Source organism: Rhipicephalus sanguineus, chromosome 3 (assembly GCF_013339695.2).
Source record: "Rhipicephalus sanguineus isolate Rsan-2018 chromosome 3, BIME_Rsan_1.4, whole genome shotgun sequence".
NCBI lineage: Eukaryota > Metazoa > Arthropoda > Arachnida > Ixodida > Ixodidae > Rhipicephalus > Rhipicephalus sanguineus.
Window position 1 is genome coordinate 177277758 of NC_051178.1, and position 26066 is coordinate 177303823.

General features: G+C 44.2%; 2 protein-coding genes across 2 annotated transcripts in view; both read left to right on the forward strand.

Annotated features, from left to right (window-relative positions):
* LOC119387721 (protein polybromo-1-like) overlaps window positions 1–16396 on the forward strand; it is a 72648-nt gene extending 56252 nt beyond the window's left edge. Inside the window, 6 exon segments of the mRNA XM_049413624.1 lie at window positions 2470–2824; window positions 5226–5283; window positions 6142–6281; window positions 8638–8829; window positions 13767–13869; window positions 14799–16396. Coding sequence (XP_049269581.1) covers window positions 2470–2824; window positions 5226–5283; window positions 6142–6281; window positions 8638–8829; window positions 13767–13869; window positions 14799–15015 — 1065 coding nt within the window. The 3' untranslated portion in view covers window positions 15016–16396.
* Window positions 16397–19596: 3200 nt separating this feature from the next.
* On the forward strand, window positions 19597–26038 carry LOC119387724 (uncharacterized). Its single transcript, XM_037655203.2, has 3 exons — window positions 19597–20103; window positions 23706–24023; window positions 25798–26038. The coding sequence occupies exons 1-3, from the start codon at window positions 19973–19975 to the stop codon at window positions 26036–26038; spliced, it is 690 nt and encodes a 229-aa protein (XP_037511131.1). The 5' UTR covers window positions 19597–19972.
* Window positions 26039–26066: the final 28 nt, after the last annotated feature.

Consider the following 26066-nt stretch of genomic DNA (forward strand, 5'->3'; position numbering starts at 1 on the left):
TGGCTTTCCACAGTAGTTGAAAGAGGAGGAGAGGCTGAGGAAATGGCATCTCTGCCTATCACGTGTAAAGTGCTGTCGGCAACACTTTGGTTGCACCAAATCATGTACATAAATACAATTCGGCCTCTACATTGCCTCACATTTGATAAGAAAGACAACTATGAAATATGACCCCACCAGCGTCATCAACCTAGCGAAAAGAAACACTTTCATGTTGCTATCTTACAAGAACATACTTAGGGATTCTCTGGAACTTTTTCTGTAATTTCACTTCGAATTATTCGAAAAATGTTTGAGAAATATTCGAAAATTATTCGAAATTATTCGATTCGATTCGCACTCAATCTTTATTATTCGAATTCGCTTCGCACCCAAAATTTTGCTATTCGCACAGCTCTAGAAATAATATAAGCACGAGAGAAAATAGTCATTGAAGTCATCGAAGCTCATTGTTTGGATGGTTCCCCGCTTAAAGGGGCCCTCCAACACTTTTTTTCATCGCTGCTGACCGCATCAACGCGTTGTGGCGCTCGCCAGAACTATTGCGGGCGGAAATGACGAAGATGAGCGCTGGCCTATCATTGGATAAATGCAACGTTAGAAGTAATAGCGGCGTTGCATCACAAAAGGGGTAATTGTTGGGTTTAGTTTTTCTTAAGCATGCTTTTTTCACTGAACGCCAACTAGACAGACGATCTTAGACATTTCAGCTTTAAAACTGCAGCGCCCGGCAAAGAATGCGCCGAACGCCACGGCGCTGGAGGGAAACGCGCTCGGGACGCTCCAGGCGCCGTTGTTTGTAGAAACTGAAGGGAAAAAATTGTAAGAGCGTTGATATAGACGCCGTCGCAACAAGAAACACGACTAAAACTAGAAAACATGATAGAGGCGTTCACGATCTGCCTCGTTTCGCACGCGCAGTTCACTCTTAATGCACCACATTGTTTGTTACTATCGCAACGGCGTCATCAATACGTTGGGAAGAACGGCCAACATTGTATGCAAGCTTCCCGTACGTAGGATCTTTCAGTTCATTTCATTGGGGCGCCATCAGACGTCACAGGGTGAGTGAAACGTGGTCAGGTGACCCCGCGAAAATCGAGTTGAGGGTAGGCCTCCATTTTATTGTATTTTGAGTGTTCTAGGCTGAATAACTTCGGACTGCGTGGCCCTACCGCTGCCGTTCTTGCTGCACTAATCTCTTCAGCCTCCAGTCTACGCAACCCGAAAGTAAAAACTGTAAAACAATGAGGTCAGGAAAAGTGTTAGAGTGTCCCTTTAAATCCTCAGTGGTGCATGATTGAAGGTCTTTCTTTTGTTGTGGTCACCTTTCCTTGTGAGACATGTTTGTGGGGAGTTATTCACTGTCAATGGCTGTGTTGTTTGTGCTTTATAGTAATGTTGGGCTAAGCATCAACAAATTTCATCCTGCACCTCTGCAGTTTCAGTTGTCATAGCAACCAAGCTTGCAGTTCTTTAACAGGGTTTATTGTCAGCTACTGCTAAAATTGTGTAATATCATGAAGCATGTTGCTAGTTCACCCACATCTCATGTGTGTAACTGACTTTGTTCATATTCAGCGGTTGACTGCCTGTGGGACAGGTCTACGTGTGTGTATTGGGCAGGGTTGGGATATTTTTAATTGCGTAGTCATTATGGTCTAAGCAGCAGCCTCTAACAATGCGGGGTACATTGTTTGAGAGATGTGTATCGTAAAATGCTAAATGGGAAAAAAAAGGTTCTGTCTGAGAGAGAAAGAGAGGGAACAGCCCTGTGAACAAAAGACACCAACATAAATAGTATATGCAGTCTTAGTGACAGTTTTTTTTTATGCTGTGGCTTGTTTATGTTAGTGCCATAAGGATAAAAAGAGCGAGACCTCATTTTTAAAAAGCCTCCTTGTGAGCAAAATGTGCTATCCAGTTTGCATATGTGCCAGCTGCACCATCTAAACCTTTTTGAATGTAAGCACCATTGGAATGTGAAGCTTTCTAATGGCTATTACATCCACCCTAATTAATAGAAACGGAAGAAGGCAGTCTGCGCTTCTAATAGGACCTCTAAATTTGAAGGTTCATGTTCAAGCCACTGGGAAACTAAACGTTTTTACGTTCTGTGAATTTCAGAAACCTTCGTAATCAGTTGTACTTTTAATGTAAGGGACAGCATGTCACCTATGCGAGTGTTTCTGTTTCGTGTCGATTTGGCAGATGGAAAGAGCCACAGTGGTGGCATGGGCTACCAATTTACGCCAAAAGTGAGCTTTAAAACTAAGTCTGCTGTCCATCACTGGGCCCTTTCTTTTGATCTAACCTAACCAAGACACGTCACCTGAAGCACCACACGAGGTTGCCCTTTTCTTTATTTTTAATTTGACGTATTTCTCTCTCCGCCTCTTTCATCAGTCCTCCATGTTACGTAAATCTGTCCCTTTTGTTTTCGTTCCCTCCTCCCACTTTGCTTGGCAGTGGCGCAACCTGCAGGCACCACAGAAGGCCGACTACGAGGAGCGAGCGTCTCGCCTCAACCTCAGCCAGGAGGAGAATACAAACGACAGCCTTCCCCAGAGCCCAGCCTCGTCAACAGCCCACACGGGGGGTGCAGGGGGAGGAGAGAGCAGCCGCGATGCCACGCGTTCCCTGTCGTCCGCGGGGAGCATGACGCCTGCACCCGGTGATTTTGCCACCCTCTCGACCACAGTGTACGAATGTCAATGGGACGGTTGCGACGCCAGCTATGACAACCAGCAGGACCTGGTGGACCACTTGGCCCAGGACCCCAATGGACAGGTGTACCAGTCCTATTTGGGGTTCAAGGGTAAGCGTGAGTGTTCCCGTTTTTGTCCACGACCCTGATGGCCTCCACCCCCTCCGGGCGTATATTTTGCTTTTTATCCACCCCTTTCCCTCCCACTGTCCCCTGTTGCATGGCAGCGTCTTAGGTTTCTTGCATGGCAGTGTTGCTTTTTTTTGTAGCCTGTATTGTTCAGATTCTCGTTTGTTATCAGATTATATTCTCGCTTGTTGCTCCATCGGAGCACGATAAGTAAGAGCACAAGGATGAAGAAACATAGTGCCACATAGCACATTTCGTAATCGCCCTCTACATCTTCGAAGTGTATTAATCTAAGCTATTTAGGTGTGACGTTCCTTGCAAGTCCTATTCAGTGGTAGAGAGAGATAAAATGATTTTATTTTAACAAAGGAATGAATGCAGTAAACTGAAGAAGATTTGCTTTTAGAATTGGCAGTTGTGTAGTTGCACTAGCACACGTGTAAGTTCCTTTTCATTAAGGTAGGTCACCACCTTTAAAAACACATTTCTTGAAAAAAAAAAAGAATGATTTTTTGGGATTTAACATTTTCAAGCTCCCTGACTATTCAAGAATATTTAGAAAAAAGAATTATCTAGTTTTCTTGAGCCGTTCAAAGGTTATAACCGTTTTTCCAACCCTTCCTAGACGCATCCGAAACCAAAACTGAAGGTTTCTGATTACCCAACACCTGACAAATCGTCATAAGTGTCTCTTCCTATACATATTACGTAATGCTAAGTTGTCTAAGTACATTCGAGAGCTTGTGGGACATACTGTTTTTGATTTGTTTAAAATTTTCCGCTACACGGCTGTGGCACTCTGTTGTTTAAGTTGCGCGCGTTTTCAGCTCTGCTGTCTGTGCCTTTTCGTATGCCATTTCGACCTCTTGGACTTAGTTCTGGCCTTTCAAGGAGAAAGTTATAGTACTTCATGAAATATGGCGAAGTATAGGACGAAAAAGAAGCATCAACACAAGTTAGGGAATCAATATACCAAGCATGGACCTGCTGTGGAGCACGTAGATGAGAGTCGGCTGGAGACACAAAATGAGCCAGAAAAAGATATGCACTTCAGCTCGTTCAAAAGGAGATTGTGTGGCTTCGAAAGAGGTCCCAAGCTATGAGCCTGATGAATTTCAAACGTAATGAATGTTTCTTTATTGCACTGACACTTGGTCCAAATCTTTAAAGCCATTTTTCTTAAAACACGATTTTTTGCATCCTACAGTTACGTGAACAGTGATAACTTTCCTTCTAATAGATATTTTCACATGGAATTTTGCATGCTATTTATTATTTATATACGGATCTGTGCTTTGAAGCAGATTGATTTAAAACGAGCGGTAAATTTTTGTACCATGACCAATTATGTGTAAGACAGACCTGCCAGATAACTCTATCAGTCTTTTTATGATAACGCACCTTAGCTTAGAGATGTGGTGATTGTGGAGGTTAGATGCCTAGTGGATTGTGGAGGTTAGATGTGGAGGTACCTGCCAAGCCACGTTTAATCACACCAACCATTTTGTAGTTATGACTGTTGGCGCAACATGCATATTTTAGCACATTTCGATTTTTATGAATTTTATTTTTTACATTTTTAGCAATGTCATCATTTAAAGTTTAAATTTACCTAAGCCCTACAAGCCAAAACCATAATTATAACTTTTGGACTACAACTGTAAAATTTTTTCTTGAAGGTGGTGACCTACCTCTAAGATTGCAAGCATGGGGCACAAAGCAGCTTTTTCTTACCCCCTTTCTTCTATTTTATAGGCTTTGTGGAGCATTTGCACTCTCCCATCATGTTTACAATCTCACTATAATTAAAGAAATTGCTACTAGTTCAAGAACTTTCATTGGTCTCTCATGATAAAGATTGGTAGCAATGCTACAAATACCAAACATACGTGGTAGTCTCATATGGTGCAACTCAAAAGGCATGGTGTAAGAGATGAAAAATTACCCGAATGAGGTAAAAAATGTTGTAGACAATTGCTGCAGGGACTCGCACGTAGGGCAATTATCGCATATTGAAAATGTTACGAGATGTTTATAATTGGGGCAGTCATCATCTGTTTTGGCACATTTCTATCTTTGTTACAAATCCACACATCATGGCATATGACACTGTTACAGGAGGATAGTTATCTTTCAGGGATTGCAGACAAAAAATGTAAAATCATGTCTTCCCGCTGCTAGTTCTAGGTATCTCAGCACATATACATTGTGTCTGTAGAATGTGTTTTAATGTCTTCTCTCTAGGATTTACATACACTATTCCTTGTTACTGTTGATCCAGCATTTTTTGCAACCAGACATCCTCCGTAATTTTCCCTGTCCTTTCCGTTTCCATGCATGTTACTGCCCTTGTCGACCAGCTAATGGTGACACCAAGATGTTTTTACAGACAATAACGAGTTCCAGTGTCTCTGGGCAAACTGTCCACGCGTCAAGAAACAAGTCCCGTGAGTAACATTCTCTGTGCACAACTAATTTTACTATTGCAAAGTATGATGGTTTGTCAGTATTGCTTAGCTTGCAGAGATGTGGTGTCATTCTTCTTTTATTGTTGGGCTACATAGTTTTAAACTTAATATACTAAGGAGTACTTCTTGTTCTTTTTCTTCAGTTTGCCACATCTTTTTGTTAAAAGATTGACAGCCTAAGGTGAAATCCCCTTATGCAACAAATCTCATTGAATTCGGTGCAGCACTTGTCGCTAACACTAAATTATTTGATCGATTTCTCTGTTCATATGTAGTATTTTGGTGGGCTCTCCCGCTATAAATCTTCCTCTTTAGGTATTCTAGTAAGGTGGCACTTTTTCAAAGGTCGTGCTCGTATCATCAACTTATCCACCTGGCACTCTCTTGCGCCTATCACTGCCTCATTGTGCAGAGGATAATTGACCACCTCATTGCTGGCATGTGTGTTTTGACAATCGTTCTGATAAAGATGTTATGCAGCAGAACAAATCCTATGGTGTTTTCACTTGGGCTTTTTGGCCTTTCATTATGAATATGTACTGCTGCACATAAAACACAGACAAAAGAATGATTGTCAGCTCATGAACTCAATATCGACAAACAGCAAATTTCTTGTGCGGTTTGTCGTGCAGACAACATTTCGCTTTGTGCAGTCAGTAGGCACGCAACTCTCATAATGAAAGTATAACATGGCACACTAATGTAATGTGGTATATAATCTGGCATGGGTGCGTGCAAAGACATTGAGCTTGGCCACATAATTTATTCAGATGGTGTTGTTTCACTGCCTTGATCCAGCCGTTGTCTCATTTGTGTCCACCACTTCATTTTCTTCAGGCCGTTCCCAAACATTCAGAAGCTGCTGCGACATGTGAGGGAGGTTCACGTCAAGGTCGCCGGGCGCATAGTCATGCCCGAAGCGAAGAACAGGAATATGATGCTCTCCAGGAAAAACCTCGGCTCGCCAGCCACGGCAGGTGAGTTTGTCATCACAAGTGTGCTGCAGTTGCACACTTCCGCTGTCACTGTAGTGTCCGTCCACCAATTGTCGATGAAGTCAACATAAAACCGAAATTAACGCTGCTATGAGATGCTAGGTGTGCAAACGGTGTATTTCAGAGCTGAGGAAATGGGAACTAAACTGAAGGGATATAGTCTTCTCCCTTCCATTCCGGCATTGGTATCATTTTATTTTGTTCATAACACTAGTGGCAATGCCACCAGTCACTGTATTTGCACAAATATAAGATGTGAGTTTATTCTCCGCTTATGTACACTGCTCTCGGATTGAAAATGTGACATTAAAACTTCCAGTGTGACGACTGGTATGTACATTTGCTCGGCATCACGAAATCGGTTGCTAAAGGTAAGAGTGGGTCTGATGTAAATGTTTGAGTTGAAATTGTGCCGATACGACACAAGCTGAAGAAGGTAGAAGCAAAAGTACATGCATTACATAGCCCTAAATTGTCACATTTCAATCGGTGAGGACTGTACGTAATGTGCATAAAGAGATGGGTAGGACGGGATGAAAACTGCGTAAGGATAGCTTGACTGGTCCGTTCTCCGGACAAAATCCAATAGCAGAAATAGAGAGATAGCGAATAGACTATGTACGTAAACAAAAAAGTACGTACAGCAGAGTAATGATTTCTTCACCTAGGAGGGGGAAACGCAAGAGATAAAAGAACTCAAGGGATATTACGGATATCATGTATGGTGCACTTTCAAGCTAGCATGAAATCTTACGAAAGAATTTCACATTATATTTGTGCAAATGCACTATGTATGCATTTGTTTTCACTCTGGATCACCAATCACTGCACATGCATGTCTGGTTCTGGCCTTGGAAATCATGCCCGTTTTTTTTTTTTTTAATGTGCATGCTTAGTGTATGTTTGTTTTGTTTTCTGTGGCATTGTTTGTTGTCAACAACTGTGTGTTTTCTGTTTGTGAGCACGTATTTTTAGACATGACTGGTGTGCATCCATTTCTGTCCTCGTGTTCTGTTTTATTGCTTGTTCTAAAGCTGAAGTCAGTGGCCCACATTAAAATGTTATAAGCTGTAGAGTTAACCACAGGGGTGAGAAACTTAAATTTTAAGGATGCAAGCTTAAGTTATGAAAATGGCTTTTATTATTACTGGCATCCTTCTGTAGTGTGTGCTTCAAGAGATTTGACTCTTACTTTGCGTAAAGTGCAGGGTAGAAAGGTCTTGTGTAGCCACTCTGTGAACTTTCAGCAATATAAAAATGTAGAACAAAATCTTCGGCTATCAACTTTATATATGATGTGTACTTCCGGCTTCAAGGAAATAAATGCATCATCATTATGCACAGTGAGCAGTAAATCTAGCAGTGCCAAATATTTCGCGCAATCGTATGTCAGTGTGCTTTGGACTTACTGGTGTCATTGATTTAAGTTATACCGTCAAATTGCACTACAAAAATATCAACGGGGCACACAAAAAATTCATGGTCATGTAATTTCATTGCAGTAAAGTTTCGTGCATAGACTGCACAAATTCATAAATTTCAATAAATCTGACTTATTCTATGGTTCTGTGAATCGTACACATTATGTGTTGACACTGAAATTTTACTAATCGTGACATTTTTGGCCATACCCTTAGCTACTATGACAACCCTCAGAATGTGCCTAGCACAAAGTGCCACTAATGTGCAATGCAAAAGCTGCGTTAGTGACCAACCAAAACAAAGTGCTAAGGTTCGTATCGCCACAGTCATCAGTGAACGGCAGAAAAGCCAAAACGCTTCGTCTTTTCACGATGGTAGCGACTACGGTTAAAGCTGCAGCAAACAATAGTTCCATTAGTTCCATTTTAACTTTTTGGGTTTGCCTTCAGAATGGCATGGTCATCATCCATGTTTGCAGCAAAAGGGATGGCATGTAGTAGTCTCGCTGTGACTCTGTGCAAGGCAGAGGCAGTGTCAAAAACATGGCGGAAGTTTTTGAAGATGAAGAGCGATGATAGCCTTTGCATGTTTATTTGTGCATGAGCTTCCTGTCAGTTCTTTGCAGTTTACAGTAAGAAAAGATAGAAGAATCGGCTGCAATAAGAGTCTATGAAATACTTGTACCATCGTAGTATAGGAAGCACCACTTGATTAATCAGTCACCCGCATGCTTCAGTTTGTACATCAGCAGAAGCCATTGACTTCGGGCCACCGTGATGCACTGTGCTAGTGAGCAACATTGCACCCTGTGTACAAATTTTGTGTTCCTTGTTTCTTGTTTTGTTTTGTTTTGTTCCCTTTTTCTTTGTCCTGTCCGCACTGCTCGTTGCTTCTCGGGGCCTGGTGTGTCAAGCAGGCGTACCTTATTCCACGCCACCACCGGTAGCGCCGCCTGCGCCCGTGGCAGCGGGCTCCCATCATGCCCTGTCCCCACACCACCATTATGGATCCTCTCCCATGCACCCGCTGATGGCTCAGCAGGGCTACCAGCGGCCATTTACTCCGCCTCACCACTACTACATGCCACTGCAGCCACACCCCTCTCAGGGTAGGCAACTGGGGAAGAGTAGCGCGGTCGAGCAAAGTAACCACCATAAGCAGTGCGCCAAGTTATGGGCTGCATGCATAACTTGGCAAATTCGCTTGTGGTTTGACTCACTCAGACCGACTTGCAAGTCTGAGCCTGGGTGAGCTTGGCTGATTAAAATGTTGGTGAGTCATAGTCTTAGTGAACTTGGCTGGGTAGAATTCCAGTGAGTCTGAGTCTTGGTGAACTTGGTGGAGTCAAATTCCGGTGAGTCCGAGTCCAAGTAAGCCCTAACAAAAGTTGTAATTTCTATTGACTCAAGAACAATGCGTATAAATTGTAGGTGTCTTTAGTTAGCAGTGTGACACTTGACGTATGAAATGAAAGAAGAGAAAGTACAGGAAAAAGAGCTGACTTAAAATGTGTTTGTTGCGCACACAAGACCAGGCTTATAAACCACTCCATGTGTGGAGTGGTTTATAAGCAAAGCATTGCTGTAAAATAAGGGCTCTTTTCTGTTCCTTGTTTCACACGTGATTCGTTGCACTGCTAACCAAAGGTGCAACAGTACCAACATGCCCACTTGTCCACCGTTGTAAATTCTGAGGAATTGCATGTGAATACAAGAACCACAGAAGTGGTGGCACATTGCTGAATAATAAGGCAATAGACCAAGAGTGACATTTACAAGGCTTGCACAGCAGCCCTGACGGCACCTTGATGACAGCAGCCTTCGCCTCATCTTCCACTCTGTCAAATTGAAGGCACTGTTGAAGGAGATGACAAGGAGAATATACGTATCGTAGAATTTTCCAGTGAATCTGTGAGGAAGGATTGTGGATGAATGTCCTCAACTGCACTGCTATCACAGAATTTTCTTGCTACCCCCACCCCTGCTTTCCAATCTTGAGATAATGGTGAAACATGCTGTTAGGTAGAGTTGCCTTTCAATTAACTACTGACCACCAGTGCTACTACCAGAAGGTTTTGCAGCAGCTATGGCTTAGTGCAACTCATCGTGAAGTCGGTCTATTGTGCAGGTTGAAAGATTGTACACTTCCTCCGTATTTTCACTGCAGCTGGTTCAAAGCACTCTATGATAGGAGTTAAGGCCTTACTGTTTGCTGAAAAGCAGGCATTGGGCATGTGCCTCAGTGTTGACTGTAACAGAGGCAAAAGCCAGAACTTGTTGGGAGTTCTGGCTTTCTGCATGCTCCTGTTGCCATAGAAACAACTGGTTCGAGCACTTTGATAAAGCGCTGTTTTTATCAGCCTGCTGTGATCATCCTCATAAGGTTACGTTGGTCTTTTTATGAGGGGTGTGCGAATATTCGAAATTTCTAATATTTTTCGAATAGTGTTTGCTATTCAATTTAATTCACACTGGAATTTTACTATTCGAACTTCCCAAAAACAAATACAGTCAACGTCCGATTGAAAGTGACCCCTTCAGATTTTCAATATGCTTCACCTCATTACATTCTCGTATTGCGGCAAAGCTGCCTTTCAAGCTCCATTTCGGTTGAACTTTGTCAAGACACAGTCAACGTCCGATTGCAAGTGGTCCCTAGATTCTCAGTATGCTTCACCTCATCACACCTCCCTATTGCGGCAAAGCTGCCTCTCAAGCTCTGCTACGGTCGCAAATGTACTAAATAAAGAAACGCTGGTTCCAACATGGAGATGAAAGATGCGGCAAAGGTGGGGGCTTAATTAATGCTGTTTTGAACCCGAAATTTGGGCAGGAAGTCCGAAAAATCGGAAGCCGAAGCTTTTTAGCGTCCAAAATTTCAGATGTGCTTATATATCGACGTCTACGAGGCAGATTTGGAACTCCGGACTTGAAGGGAGCACACCCTTGTCTGCCACATCAGATGGGCTTCCACAGAAGTTGAAAGAGGAGGAGAGGCTGAGGAAATGGCATCTTTGCCTATCACGTGTAAAGTGTTGTCAGCAACACTTTGGTTGCACCAAATCATGTACATAAATAGAATTCGGCCTCTACATTGCCTCATTTTTGATAAGACAACTATGAAAAACCACCCCGCCAGTGCCTCATCAACCTAGGGAAAAGAAAGTTTCATGTTGCTATCTGATAAGAATAGGCTTAGAAATCCTCTCTAACTTTTCTTTTCTGCAATTTCACTTCGAAGTATTCGAAAAATATTCTAGAAATATTCGAAAAATATTCTATTCGATTCGCACTCACACTTCAATATTCGAATTCGCTTCGCACCCAAAATTTTGCTATTCGCACAGCTCTACTTTTTGTACTTTATTTTGCATGCTATTTGTGCCTGTGTTATGTGTGCATGCTGGAAGTATTGTGTTGGGACTGTTCAGTGTGCTCATAATACTGCTTTCTAATAAATGTAAGAATTAACTTACCTCATTATTATTCACCTGAGTTTTGCTTAGTAGCTCAAGAAAAGCAGTTAAAGGGAAATAAAAAAAGTTGTCAGCTTAACCGGATGTGGCTCAGTGGTTCAGAGAAGTGCCCAAAACAAAAAAATGAATGATTGGCGGCACCATCCTGAAGTTCTCACGCCAGCTCACGTGATGTGGATTTTGACACTATTCACCTTGAGGTGATTGTTTATTGGACAAGCATACGTGCATTCCATTATAAAGAAACGAGAGCACAGCATCTTTTGGGAACGTTTGCTGATGTGCCAAAAGAGCTCAAATACAACAAAGTGTTTTCTGAAGTCTGCGACACGAAACTGGCAAAAAGGCACTCAGACTTTTTTTTTTTCGAAATTGAAAAAAGAGAGGGCTGCTTTTGTTTTTTCTGTTATTACGTAGTTAGCCATTTCCTACCAGAAAAACAAAACGGGAGGTTGATATACAGTCAACTGCCGATTTTTCGGACGCCCGATTTTCCGGACATGCTCGAAAATTCGGACGCTTTCGCGGCACCGTCACCAGCCCCATAGACTTCAATGTATTAGAACGTCCGAAATTTCGGACGCTGAAGCTATTCCGCGTCCGATTTTTCGGACTTTCTGCCCAAATTTCAGGCCCGAAAGACATTATTTGAAGCCCCCACCTCTGCCGCGTCTATTATCTCGTAGGTTCGAACCAGCGCTTTCGCGAGTCGATCTGTTTGAGACAGTAGCAGAGTCCGAAAGTCAGCTTTGCCGCAATGCCGAAGCGTTATGGGGTGAAGCAGACCAGAAATTCAAAGGGGCTGCTATCGCGGCGCCGTGCGGCGATGTTACGGATAAGCAGCGGAAATGCACGGAGGCGTGATGGCGGCAGCTGGCAAACGCGCCAGTACGGCTTAATCGCTTACAACCCTTACGATAAGCATCTTCATTTAACTGCTCGGTAGTGCACGTGGCCTAGCGCAGTTGCATACGTACTGCACGCATTTAATAGGCGAGAACCCAAATGCGCCGCGCCGCCATTCCTGCTGCGTCTTTGTGCGAGACCGCTAAGTGCGCCGCACAGACGCGTTGCCTTCGCGGACGAAACCAGCTCACCATTGCCGCGCCTGTGTGCGGTCAGAAACTAAGTGCGCATCGCGAACCCTTTCATGATAAATGCGTGCGTACGATACAGAAACAGTAAAGTGATGGCGTCAGCTTAGTTGGCGATGTGCTGCACACAACTAGAAACGATCGGCTTGACAAGGCAGCAAATGCTGCGTATCGGCGGCGATTCGGCGATGTGTGCGCATCGTTTACATGCGCACACGCATCGGAGAAAGCCGGACGAGTCGTCCGCTCTTCCGCCACAGTCTTTGTGTTCCGCGTCATCGTTCACAAACGCTTCATGCGAGATAGCCGTAATCTATTCCGCGCTTTGCTGTTATCAGCGGCGCTCATCACGAGATGCAAAAGTGGCGGTTAATTGGCACGTGCATAGTTAAGCGGGGTTCGCGGCAGGTACCGAATGTATTTGCGAGAGCCTGGGCGCGCACCAAAATGCCTGATAACTGTACTGGGAGGCATTAAAGCTGTTTCGGACGTGGCTGGGGCGATTTGACCGCTTCAGCTCAATAAAAAAGCATGAATTCGACTTTTCGGACTGCCCGATTTTTCGGACGATTTCGCGTTCCCTAGGGAGTCCGAAAAATCGGCAGTTGACTGTACTGTCATGATGTTCGTATTCCCTGTCACAAGCAATCTAAATTGTTTTAGTTGTTTCCTTATTTGTTTAGAATCTGCAGCATACAGATTTATTTCTATACTTGTGCCACCTTGTTTCAACAGTAAATTTTTTTACCCTTTTGTTATTTTGATAGAATCCATGAACCCACTCTTGCTTATGCATTTTTTTTGCTTGTTTATTGGCCTAGTGTGGCCACTGACCAGTAATAACTTGGTGTCATCGTTACGCAGTGAAAGAATTGGAAACATGTTGTGAAAAGCAAGTTGCATGTGCAACTTGAAGTGAATCTTGCCTGTGCCTTTGCAAGCTTCATTAAAGTGATTTAAGTTGGTATACATTGCACTGTTCTAGTTACCCTAATACAGTGCAGATCCCTGATTTGTTGCTGTTTTTGCTTGTCAGATGGAGTGGCAGCAATTCCATACAAGACATTCTTATGTGTGATGTTTTTGAGACTAAATTGCTGTAGGCCCTAAAGCACTATTGTTTCCAGAGTTTTCCAGCGGATTGCCTAAAATTGGAAAAACATTTCTTCGTACAACATCTGCCACACACACACACATGCACACACACACACACATATTCAATCCTGAATAATTCAAGTGATGTGTGGAAAAAATGAGCTTAATTAACCCGAGTCAACTGTGCGGTAAATACATTGTCTTCGCATCAAAAGCTTCCTAAACGAGTGATTGAGAATATCAGACCGTTTGATTCTCATGCATCTTGTTACTGTACATATGCTGCCTCTTGGCTGATTTTTGATAGTTGCTCAAATGGTGCCGTATCATTTTCTTGTGATAACCGCTGTGCACTTTTTATTTGCCACACGTGCAATGCAGCTCCTGGATTGCCTCCACCGCCTCCAGAGCGGACCTTGGAACCAATCTTTGTGGCCCCACCTCCTCATCCGCACAAGCTTCTTCATACCTATGCGTACATTAGGTGACTATCTAGTCTTGTTATAACCCCCTCTGTTTGCGTAATTTATACACATAAAAGCTCAGAAAATTCTGAAGATTTTTAGAGGGTAAATGCTTTTTTTTAGCAGCCAGCAATTAGTGTAGTAAGCAGGAGTATAACTGTAGTGGTAGTCTTCATCTCATTTCACTCGCAATCTGAATCTCTCTCCCTTCCTCTTTTTTATCTTTTTTTTTTTGCCAATGCTGGCTTTGCATCATTTAGGCTTTGTGACTGACACAGCTCATCTTGTTTATGTTTGCTGAAGAAGCATTGGTATTCAAGTATGCCATGTTCTGTATTGGTCTAAATACAGCTGATTTCCTGAGACAAGTTCAGGGGGAAATATGGAGAGTGCGGGGAGGAACCGCGGATGAACGTTGATGGGTCATTTCTTCCTGTTATGTTGGGTGCCCTAATTTCTGTATACTAGTCCATGCAATGACATATTCAGCACACCACTGTTGCTATACTGCGCCTGATCAGGCCTTCCACCCTGAAGAATGTTCTTGGGTGCATCTTCATTAAACGGAAGAGTCTCCATTTCATGTTTCAAAGTTTGTGTGCTTGTACTATTGTGTACAATGAACGCTACTTGGCTGACAGGATTATGTAGAGATCCTATTTGTGTTTTACAGCCTTTTGATTACCGTGTCTTCTTCCGTGTAACCCACCCCTACATATACCCGCACTCCAGGTTTAGCTCTAAATTATGTTTATTTTCTGTGTGGGCTATATATGCAAGAAGAAATGGTATGGTGAAAACATTTATGATTCTTAATGTCACAATTCTTTTTTCTTTCTTTGCCATCATAGGCTTTCCTTGTGTCATGATCGGAAAAAAAAATGTGTTTTTTTTTTTCACCAGAAGTACAAAGATTTAGCACTCATTAAGTGTGCCACTTTGTTTGCAGGTACATTGAAAACTTGCAGCCTGACAGCAAGCACGTGACCAACTGGGACGCCCAGCTCAAAGCGACAAAGGAAAATACGCCCGTTTATGATGCTAGCCGCCTGCCCACTCACTGGCTGGGTAATGGTGTTGGCAGCCATGGCAACGCTGTTAATGCTCTCTGGGCCCTGCGTGACTTCATGCTTCGGGACGCTCTTGGTATAGCTCGCATCTCCTAGAACTGCCCGTAGCGTTCAGTATTTGACTGTGTGAACACATTCACTTCTGCACTTGTGTAATGACTTTTGTGCTGTATGCTGAGTGAGGCAGCACAACTCGCAGTCCATAGCCGCCTTCATTTTGTAATTCCAAGTCACCTCCCTCCTCCCTTTTCTTTTCTTTTTTTAATGGCTTGCATTGGTTTCGCAGCATAGTTGTTTTCTTCATACGGAAGAAAAGCTTGTAGCAATTCCGGTTTTATAGATTGGGCATTTGCCATTGGGTAGGTGGAAATTCATGTCTGTCGTTAGGCTGGTCCTTTTAATGCCACTTATTTAAGCCATTTTCTGTCACTCTGAGGGTGCTAAAACTCTGTTTATGAGAACACTTTGTGGACTTTCTTAGTTGTGGTTATGTCCTCCTTTTTTTAATGCTGCGAATGTTTGTACATTGGTGCATTTTTAGACTGCGAGCTCATATCAGCGCCCTTATATTGATTTCAATCTTCTTTGGACTCGTTGCATCGAGTTGCTTACTTTTAGCTATTTCTTCAGCACTGTCTTCATATAGTGCTTGATTTTAAGTGTAAGTTTTTTTGGTTAATAGCTGGCAATTACAAGCATGTCTACCTCTGTGTTGCGTTATTTTCAGAATCCTGCATTTTTGTTGGTATAATGATATGAGTGTCTTTGATAGTACTCTATGTCCCATGACCTTTGACTCAAAGCAACTTCATGTGCAGTCAGACACATCTTTTTTGGTTGCCTCATCCTTTTTTTTTTCTTGAGTGCAATATGCCTTCTTTCTTGTGCAAAGACTCCAAACATATATTTTTAATGCAACATATTCTGACTTGTAAAAGTCCTAAGTTGCACAGACACTTCAGCAAGAAGTTGTAATACTAGCTTTTCTTTTAATGGACCTTTTTGTTGTTGTTGCAGAATAACTATTCTTTATTTATTTGCCTGATTTAGTTTACAAGTTACGTTCATTCTGATGTGTGGGCTAGGATGCTTCCGTTGTTCAAGATAAAAAGATTAATGCAGAAGTTTTATTTTAGGGCTGCCAAGTTTAAAATGCCAAGTGTTGCATGCATTTAACGGATATGTGAAGTCACTGAACTTTGTCAGCGCAATGTTTTTAAAAGTGTGTGCCATTCATTGTGTCAGGCTGCCCACTGCTGTGTGTCGAAATCGGTATTTGCAGCTTTGTGTGTGTGCGTGTTTGTATGTGTCATTGAAAACATGCGTCTCATAACTCATCATCATTTCAGAATCTTTGCTTACTTGTGTGATTGAATTAATTTGTCTGCAAAAACAGGCATAAAGTCTGCTGTGTATACTGCTGTATGAAAACTATTCTTGCTTTTTTGGGATAAATTGGATTTTTAATAAATGTGATGATTCGAACATGCTGTTGCTTCTCTCGATTTGTGTGCTACACATTACTATCACTTTAGGATTTCTTGTGGGTTTTTTTACATGAAGTCTTTATCTAGTATTTGTATGCGTGCATGCGTGCAGCATTTGGTGAGAGTTAAGTAAATTGCACCAGACTCCCCCACCCCACTATAACATCTCTTGTAACCTATGTTTCGACCCCCTGCATCATCAATTACGAAGTGTGTGTGCCTCTTACATAGTGTGTGCTTCAGTTACAAAATGTGTGCCTCTCAATAAGGTTGCTCAGAGCAAAAGGAGCTGGCGCACAGCGGAAACAAGTTTCAACAATGCACATCTGTGAAGAGATTGGACTTCATATGATCCTAAGTCACCATTTAAGTCTATTGTGTTCGTTGCGCAGTTCTGACATTATAGTAATATATAATATAATAATATAGTAGACGATATTACTCTTGCCTCCACCTGAAAGCTGATCTAGTTCCCTTCTCTTCAATTCCTTCCGGCTGTATGTGTAATCTGAAGGGACAACTACTAGTACAGGCACATTCCACTATCTCCACTATGTGTCTGGTTTCTTTCCTGTATAATTTTGCTTAATTTAAAGGAGTTCTGACACGAATTTTAAATCTTTTTGGATTATTGCTCTAAATAAAAACACTGGTGTCGAGAACCCTAAAAAGAGTATTGTGGCGCCTGGGAATGCGTTGAATATATTTTTAATACCGCTACCTTAAAAAAACACTTTCGGTTTCGATATTGAGGGGCGGCTTCTCAGTGATGTGCTTTTGAAGTGTGACATCACGGGAAGACAGCAACTCGCGACGTACTGGCGGCAGATTCGTCATCTGCTCGTGGTGCACGTTCGATGAGTGAATTATCGTTCAGTGACCCCGGCAGTGATTCCTGTGATTTAGACTGCATGCAGGATGCAGAGTTCGCAAGCTCAGTGGAACTGTGTTGACTCGTCGGGATAATGTCCATTGCAATGGGGCTGGCTTGCAGATGCTCAGTGACGAAGACTTTAAAATCGATGTAAAATAGTTTATACGTATTTTCTGAGTCCGGTATGAGGCGAGCGTTAACACCACATACCAAGGAAACGAAAAATGTCCTTTTTTTGTAGTCTCAAAATCATGTCAGTACTCCTTTAAAGGGACTGACAACTGGCCAGATTGTGTGATTAGATCCTGGTAGAAATGAAAAAACCGTGAAATATAGTGACAGATTCTAGCATCCTTTTCGCGTTGTGCGTAGGATTTATATTATTAAATCGTGTTTAAAAGTAAAAAAAAAACCAGTATGTTGCGCAGGCTAGCAGAAGAGCCTTGAAGCTGGATTATGGAGTCGATCACGTTGCTGTATGTAGTCACGTAGTCTTATGCTGTCATGCGCGCAATAATTAGACCTGAAAATTAGAGTATGTATATTATTATCTATCCCCACTCTATTTTGTGCTGCTTACGAGGTAAACGGAGCTGCACAGTGAGAAGTGGCACTGCCTTCGCGGTAGCCACTAGAACATTTCGAGCCACGGCGCATGCGCGGAGTGCTCGCATGCGCAGCAAACCATCGTGCTCAAACGCGAACTGCTCTCTGTTTGCAGCATGTGTTGTCACTTGTGTATACAACTTCATATTCACCGCAGATAGAAAAATTCTGATTACAAATGTTTCGCAGTGTTTTCCACGTTACCAAGACACTCTCACTGGTAAGCTTTCCGTTGCACTAAAGAAAACAGGCACCATAAAAATTGGTTGTCGGTTCCTTTAAGTGAAGTCTCTCTGGAGACATAAACTGGGGTGGCCCTTACATATACCTTGGCCTGGGGCCAATCATCTGAACACATGTGCCTAAAATGTTCTTTATGGAATGTTTGCCATTTACCGTGACTGTGCCCAGGTCCAATGGCCATACAGAAGAAAGTGTTTCAAGGGGGAGGGATATGGTGAGACAAGTTTTGACCATGAGCAGTTAATTGTGGGCACTGAAAACAGGCTAAGAAGGCAACTCTTGTGTGGCAACCTCTCTGTGTGGAGTATTAGGAGGGAGGGGAGGAAGGAGAAAGCGGTTAAACATTTCAAGTAAACACGCACATCGAGTTCGGAATGCAGTCACGATCAACGATGCCAAACGCGGCAGCTCTACGTGCCACAAGGCGCGCCACAATATATATATATATATATATATATATATATATATATATATATATATATCCCGTGCTCCTCCCCGGGCCTTTCCACCAGCCCCGGCGCTCGCCGTGACGTCACCAGGGGGGTCTGGTGATGTCATCAGGGGCAGGCGCTGCCGATTGGTCGAACAAGAACCTGTTTGTCTGTCAGCAGGTACGCGCTGCCACGGTGATTCTTGAAAGGAAAAAGAGTTCGGAGTGCACGGTAACTGTCTCCATTGATGGCGCTGCGCCGTGCGCCCTATTGGGTTGCAGAAATAAGCGCCTTTTTTTCCCTTCCTCAGAACCACTACCACCATCACCATTGAGGACTACCTCAACCGAATGCGCCCCCTGCTCTTCCTCGTCATGTTGCTCGAGCAACGGCGAGGAGATGGAGCGTAGCGAAGGAAAAAGAGAAACGAGTGAGGGCCACCTTTCGATCATCAAACGCGTGCAGCTCCGCTATTACCAGTGGCGTAGCCGGGGGGGGGGGGGGCACACCGGGCCCGTGCCCCCCCCCCCCTCCCGAATTTTTTTTTTTTTTTTGCCATGGCATACAGAGCCCAAAATGACACTCGACCACTTTTGCCTGCCCGACCCCCACTTCAGATCAAGGAGGTGCCCTCCCCGAAAAAAATTTCTGGCTACGCCCCTGGCTATTGCGGCACCGTTTAGAAGAATTATCGCTGCTGGTATCGCTGCTGGCGACGTGTTCTTTGTAGACTCGTGCTCAGCTGCATCACCGAAACCAAATTGCGACCTCTGCGGATGTTTAGGAGCACTTTAAGGTGAGGAGTACTCAGGCATGCGTTGGCTCAGGTAGTGGGTAATATGTGGCCTTGGTTGTGTCGGGCAATACCTCACGCACCCTACTCAATTGTTTTAAAACATAATACGAACAAGTTACGTTTACTGCCAGTAATATTGAGGACAGCATACTGTAGCAAAATAACGAAGAAGCGCGTAAGTTGGTGTTTTCTGGGTAGTATCGCCGTCCAAGAGCCGGATCGAATGTTCGAAGTTGGTACACGGTCGGTTTGGTGCGTGCGTCTCGCGTTCGGTGAAAACGAATTGCAGAAGCGCGTCGAGTTTTCCCCCGCATCGCATCGCAGCTCTACGGCGGGCCGTGTGTTGGCTGTGTGCGACGGTTGATTAGTTTCGCCGCGTACGTGCTCGGTATGTCGGGAACAGATCGCGCTCGCCGCCTTATCGACCGGGGCACACTTTTATCGACGCTAGCTGTCGATAAAGCGACCGGTCGAATCCAACAGCCTCGTGAAGGGGAGGCGGCCGGTGCGCGAGTCGCGTATGCCACTCGGGACGCCGCGCCGATCAAAGTTCCGCGTAAAACTGCCCGCCTGGGACGTTCGCTAGACACCGCGCGTTGCCCTAGCCTCCACCGCCATGGATGTGCCGTCGACGGGCTTGCCTTCGTACTCTGAAACGAGCAAAGGTATGGTCGTGATGCTGCTCGATGGCTACCGATATCTACAGAACAAGCGACGAGGCGAGAGAGTCTACTGGGTCTGCGACAGGCGAGTGTTTAATTCTTCGTACTTCAGAAGCCATAGCGCATTAACGAACACAAGACAAGATGAAGACAAGACACAAGCGCTACTTTCAACTAAGTTTTAATTGCAGAACCTGAGCATATATAAACTCGCATCTGAAACTGCAAGAGGAAACGAAAGAAGGTAAAAGGACACGTGTCGTCTAAGCCAAACAATCAAGCTCTTTGTCTCGCGTCTGGAGCACGTGTTTATTTTCATGCGGATTCGGTAGTTTCGGTTGAGTGGATGATCGAAAGGGTACGGCGGAATGGGTCCGAGTTGACCGACGAAACGCTGGCAAACGCCGAAATGCTCCCAGGGTTGCTGGGCTGCGGGCGACGTTGCCGTTGCCTGCGCATTCGAATCGATATGCCGCGCAACAACGAATGCATGAAATGCGCAGGACGTAGTAGTTTAGTAGTGGTAGTAGTAGTAGTAGTAGTAGTAGTAGTAGTAGTAGTAGTAGTAGTAGTACGTGGCGAGGAGGCCATTGCACATAACCAACCGGGAACGTGTGAAGGTTGGGGGCTGGGAGAGGTAAAGGTAGGACCACAGGTAAAGGCTGCCGCGGTCAGTTAATAACCAGCAATTCTGGATGAAGGCTTGGTTTGCTTTGTTGACCGTCACCCGTGTCACCCGGACCTTTTGTACCGCTTCTAATTTTACCGGGTAAATTTTCGGGCCATTAGTAGAGTAGAGTAGATCCTATAACTATGGCACACACCCACGCTGGGGGATTGGCCAAGGACCGGATAGTTTTTAAAATCTAATTGTTAAAGTAAAGCGTAGATTTTTTTCTATTTAAGAGGAAAGAAGTAAAATGAAAAAAAAAAATTTAAGAATAGAAATAGAAAATCATATAAACAATGAAGCGGAGAATTTGAATAAAAAGAATAAAGAAATTTTGAAAAGCAGAAAAACAAGAGGAAAGATTGATTCTATAGCCTAAATCTCTGTGAACCTTTAATAAACTCCTGCAGGGCTCGGGCCATTAATTAGGGTGCGAAGCCTCACTTCGTCGAGAACACGACGAAGAATTCATTGCGCGCGCCAACAGAGGGAATCGCGGAAAGCGGACGTGGTGCCACGTGGCAACTCGAAAGCCACGCTTCTCGATCGTGGTGCGCGTTTTGCTCGAGTCGCTCGTAATGAGCCAATGCGAATATTTACGGTGCATAAAAGCTCGTGGATGTGGACTGACGACAGAATTAAGGCCCGCAGCAAGTAGAGAACAATGGAACAAGGCTGCTATTCTGGACGCTGTCACATGCCGCCATATTGTCATATATCGCAATGGCGGCGTTTTAAGCCAGTCAGAAAGGCCGCAACAGCCCCCTGGGCCAATCGAAGTTGACCATTGGTGGAAATTGTCAATGTCCACAATAGCACCCCAAGCCACTACGCTCGGGGGCGTAGCCAGGTGTGGTACGCGCACCGGGTCAAGTTCTAAGTGGTGTTGACCGCGCATGTGCCTCATAAACTTGTGTCTGCTATATAATATATGGCTACAAAACGGCCATATTTTTGAGGTGAGAGCGGGTATATGTGCACTTGAAGGGGAACGTGGTTGGGAAGTTTCGTGAATGAATCCCTGGGCAGAACCGGCTCATCGGTTGTAAATGTGAGACGACGGCGGACGGCATTTGAGAGCCGGTTATGTGTGTATACACTGTGTAGAAAACTGGTCAACCGGCAAGCCTTGCTCAGCCACGTATCGCCGGAAATAAAGGAATACATAGTTAGACCGAAAGGAACTATTACGTACATTATATAGGCCTTGTCAATTTCATTTTCAATTATTGCTCGACATTTCTACGTTTAAGTTAAACTTGTGCGTTTCGTGTTGCTTTATTATCTGTCACTCGACAAATGGTTTTGAGAATAGCAAAAAAGTCTAATTAAAAAGAGTAGGAAGAAGGAGCTTCTGGGTACCTTTATTTATTTCACTAACATTTATATGTAACATATTACTCGTCGTCCGCCACAGGGGCGAAAATTTGTTATTAGGAAAGGTAACCGCAAAACCACACGGGACACAGAAAGAGACAACACGAAGCGGTAGTGATAACTGGCCTACACCCACACTCTTTTAAGGCGGAAATTTATTTCGTAGTCTCCTTCTCCCCCGAAAATTTTCACTTTTGCATGTGTATATATACACGCACATATACAAACACACGCACTAACATACATAAAGTATGGTTCAACTTCCCCTCGAAAAAAATTTCTGGCTACGCCTCTGGTAGTTTTCGCAGCTGAAATAAACGGGGACAAGAAGGAGCATAGGGACCGACGTCAGCTGGCGCGGCTTAGTAGCTGCGCCAGTCCAACATGCCAGCCCTCGTCATCTTCGTGTTCCTTATTTTATCCGTTTATTTGCTCCGCGGAAACTTGGTACTCAAGAATATGCAGCAACTCTTCCTTGAGCGGTCGAGAGGGCGGACGCAGCTAAGACTGCGCATGGATTCCCGGATGGCCGCCCATAGCCGTCGCTGTCCCACCCAGAGAGAATTTTCATATATGCTCCGCCCAAATGCATTTGCTCATTTCTGTGACGTCAAGCGCCTTTCGTTTATTTCAGGTAGGTGACTTTCCCATACAGACGCATATTATTATTCTTACTGGTTTTTTGTCGAAAACTTAAAGGGCCCCTGACAGCCGATTTTTTGTTTGTGACATTTACGTTGTAATAAGTAGGTCTATGTCTTGTAATCACGGAATGACACCATAAATCCTCCAACGTGATGTCTAATTAATCCTAGCAGCGTTAATTATGGTGATTTTTAGTGTAGGTTCAAAACGCGCGCCGAAAGAGGATAAGAAACTAGCGCCGCGCCGCGGCGGTCGCGCATCGGGGCACGCGTGATGACGTGCGCTCAGTATTGGGTGACGTCGGCCACGCGCTTGTTGAACTGCCAGTTGGTGAACACACACACACGGAGAGCTCACGCTGCCTGCTGACCTGTGCCGAAGAAGGAGAAGGTGGGAGAAGCAAAGAACAAACATGTTTCGCAATATACCACAGTGCACCGTGCATATTTCTGTCTGTGACGTCGACAACACTTGCTTTACCTCTGCAACGTCACAAGGGGCCTACGTCTACGTCATACTAGTGGTTATGTTGATAGGAGTTCAAAATTCAGATGAGCACTCAGGCTTACGTTAAAATGAAATTAAAATATCTTAAAGGCAACGGTTGTCACTCATAATCGGTCAGAAGTGCCCCCGTATGCAGGACTATCAAATAACACAAGCATCTCGAGTTTCCAAATTCGGTGTCAGGGGTCCTTTAAAGTTCCTGCCAAATTTCAGCAAAAATTATGTCACTTGTCAGTCAAGCGCGATAGTTGAAGTAGGGACGACGAGCTTTTAGTTGTTAATATGTGTAGTATTTACATTAGCAGCGAAAACGTATTCATGGTTGGAACGGAAAGTACCTAGCATGACTTTCTTGCACAGATGAATGGCTAGGCTCGCCACAGTTATGTGGACAGAGCTTGTATTTATTCTTAGGTTGTGACCGACTACAGTACTTAGTCATTATGCTCAATAAAGACGTTCTCTCTCTCTCTCTCTCTCCATCGCAGGTACAAGTCGGCGTCGTTCGAGCGATGCCCGGGCCGTGTGGTGACGTTGGCCGGTGCTCTGGTGCCGGGCGGCCGGTCGGCGGTGCATAACCACGCGGCGGACGCGCAGCGCAACGCTCTCGAGCTGGTCAAGTCCAAGCTGCGCCGCAAGGCGCGACTTGACGTCTCCAAGAGCCTGGCGCAGATCTACCGCGAGGAAGTGGCCGCCGCCGCGCCTCACCACCAGCAGCGGGTGCCCAGCTACGACAGGCTGCGCAGCACGCTCTACAGGGCGCGCCGTAGAGCCTGCAGCGCCGGACTACGTGCCACAGTGTTGGAGTACGTTTACAGGGGATCGATGCTTTTACGGATAGCAAGGGACACTAGAGAAAAGCAGTAAACGGCCGACAAGAGGAGGTATATAACGCGAAGCAATAAAGGCAAATAATTAGGCCAGAAGCCACGAGCGCTTAGACACTCTTGCCACCGCGTGTCTCCGCGTGCCACGTGCGCCGGCCGATGGTGACAGTTGCCGCGCTACCTCGCAACCTTTACAGAACAAGCTGTAATTTTTACAGAATTCACTGGTGTTCAGTTTTTGCCTTTGGTATCTGGTTTTCATTTGCGCTACCTCCTCTTTATCATGAAACCGTGTACCAGTCCCGTAGCCAGGAATTTTTTTCGGGGGGGGCGGCACTTGCTGAAAACTTTGACTGTTTGAGAAAAAGACCTATTTTCATTATTTATTTCTGGTAAAAACACCTACTTCACCAAAATTTCGGGGGGGGGGGGCACTAGGTCCCCCCACCCCCGGCTACGGGCCTACCGTGTACACTCTGCTAAATGTGAGTCTTGCAATTAGGTTGATAATTATGTGAGTGAGTGAGTGAGTGAGTGAGTGAGTGAGTGAGTGAGTGAGTGAGTGAGTGAGTGAGTGAGTGAGTGAGTGAGTGAGCGAGCGAGCGAGCGAGCTAACGTTATCGAATATCATGCTCATTGATGGCCCGGATCTAGGACACGCCGGAGGCAGTAGAAAGACCGTCTCTCGATAGCTTTTTATCTTCAGAAACATAGGCACTGTAATTGAGAAGAATATTTGTGAAGCAGTTTCAGTAAGTGACTAGTTCATATAAATGATACGGTGTACCTGAAAGAATGTGCTGAATGTGCTAAACGTGCTAAACGCTTGCGCACCCATCGACCGCCATGTATAGTTTCTTTACTTAAATATGAAAAAAAAAAATATATGAGAAGTACAGGCTACATTGGAGCCAGCTATCCCATAATCATGATAGTAGTGATCGATAGAACAGTCTCGACAGACGACCACTTACAATCAGCAGAGTGCTTGGACCGTGGCCACATCCTGATTATCAAATATACGCAATGAGCGCGCTTCAGGATTTTTTAATGGACACAAGTTTAATGAACTATTTATAGTTATTATTATTGCTCCCTTTAATAGTGTTGTATTATTGATGAACATATCTCATAGTCACGATATATGTAAGTGCACAAAAAGATTATCTGTACGGACTCTATTCGCTGTATGTACTGGACTATGCTCTTAGGCTCTCTCTGCTCATGCTTTACACGCCACATATTGTATATGTTGCTTCTGATTATTTTTTATTTTCTTATTCTTTCATTTTCCCTAATTTTTCTTGTCTGTGTATTTCTTCATGTATAATAAGGGCGATGTATTTGCTCACTCGGCCGGATATGCACGTTCTGCTGTCGCTCACGGAGAGTCCACTCCGGCCGTGATTTGTTGCATGTTTTGCATTGCATATTAGGCACGTTTGCGTACGAATCGACTGTGTAATGAGCACCAGTTCTTGTTTGTTTGTTTGTTTGTTTGTTTGTTTGTTTGTTTGTTTGTTTGTTTGTTTGTCGCCTTCAGGAGACTGAGTTCTTGTTCTTGTTCACCTGTGGCTCAACCCACTGTGGCTCACACCCACTGTTGGGGATTGGCCAAGAATTTAGTGGTTTATAAATATTTGTAAAACTTATTAACGTGATAATTTAGAGTAGAAGTGTTACAAAATTATGCAAGAAATTTCGGTGTGCGATGAAAAGTACGAAAAATTAAGAGCTCTTCGTTTCGTTTCAGAAATGACGATGATTGCTGCATGGAAGTAGTCCCAGTCGAGGTCGTCGTGAAACAGGAGCCTTGCGAATACATTCTCCCTGAATATACCGAAGATCACCACTTTCATTGCAACGAGAACGCGCCATGCCCAGCAGGTGACTATCTATTGTCATGCTTTGTCACGCTCTTGAAAGCGAAAGTTGAAGGCCGAAACCGAAACTGCCTAAGTTGGAGACTGAAACTGAAACTGCCCGAGTTTTGACTTTGTGGCAACGTTGCTATCCAATTCG

Bases quoted from the DNA above. Each gene is read 5' to 3' on its own strand.
- LOC119387724 (XM_037655203.2), top strand. From the start codon at position 19,973: ATGGATGTGCCGTCGACGGGCTTGCCTTCGTACTCTGAAACGAGCAAA. The intron at 20,104-23,705 runs GCGAGTGTTTAA...TCTCCATCGCAG, and splicing joins GTCTACTGGGTCTGCGACAG to GTACAAGTCGGCGTCGTTCG. The intron at 24,024-25,797 runs GTACGTTTACAG...GTTTCGTTTCAG, and splicing joins CTACGTGCCACAGTGTTGGA to AAATGACGATGATTGCTGCA.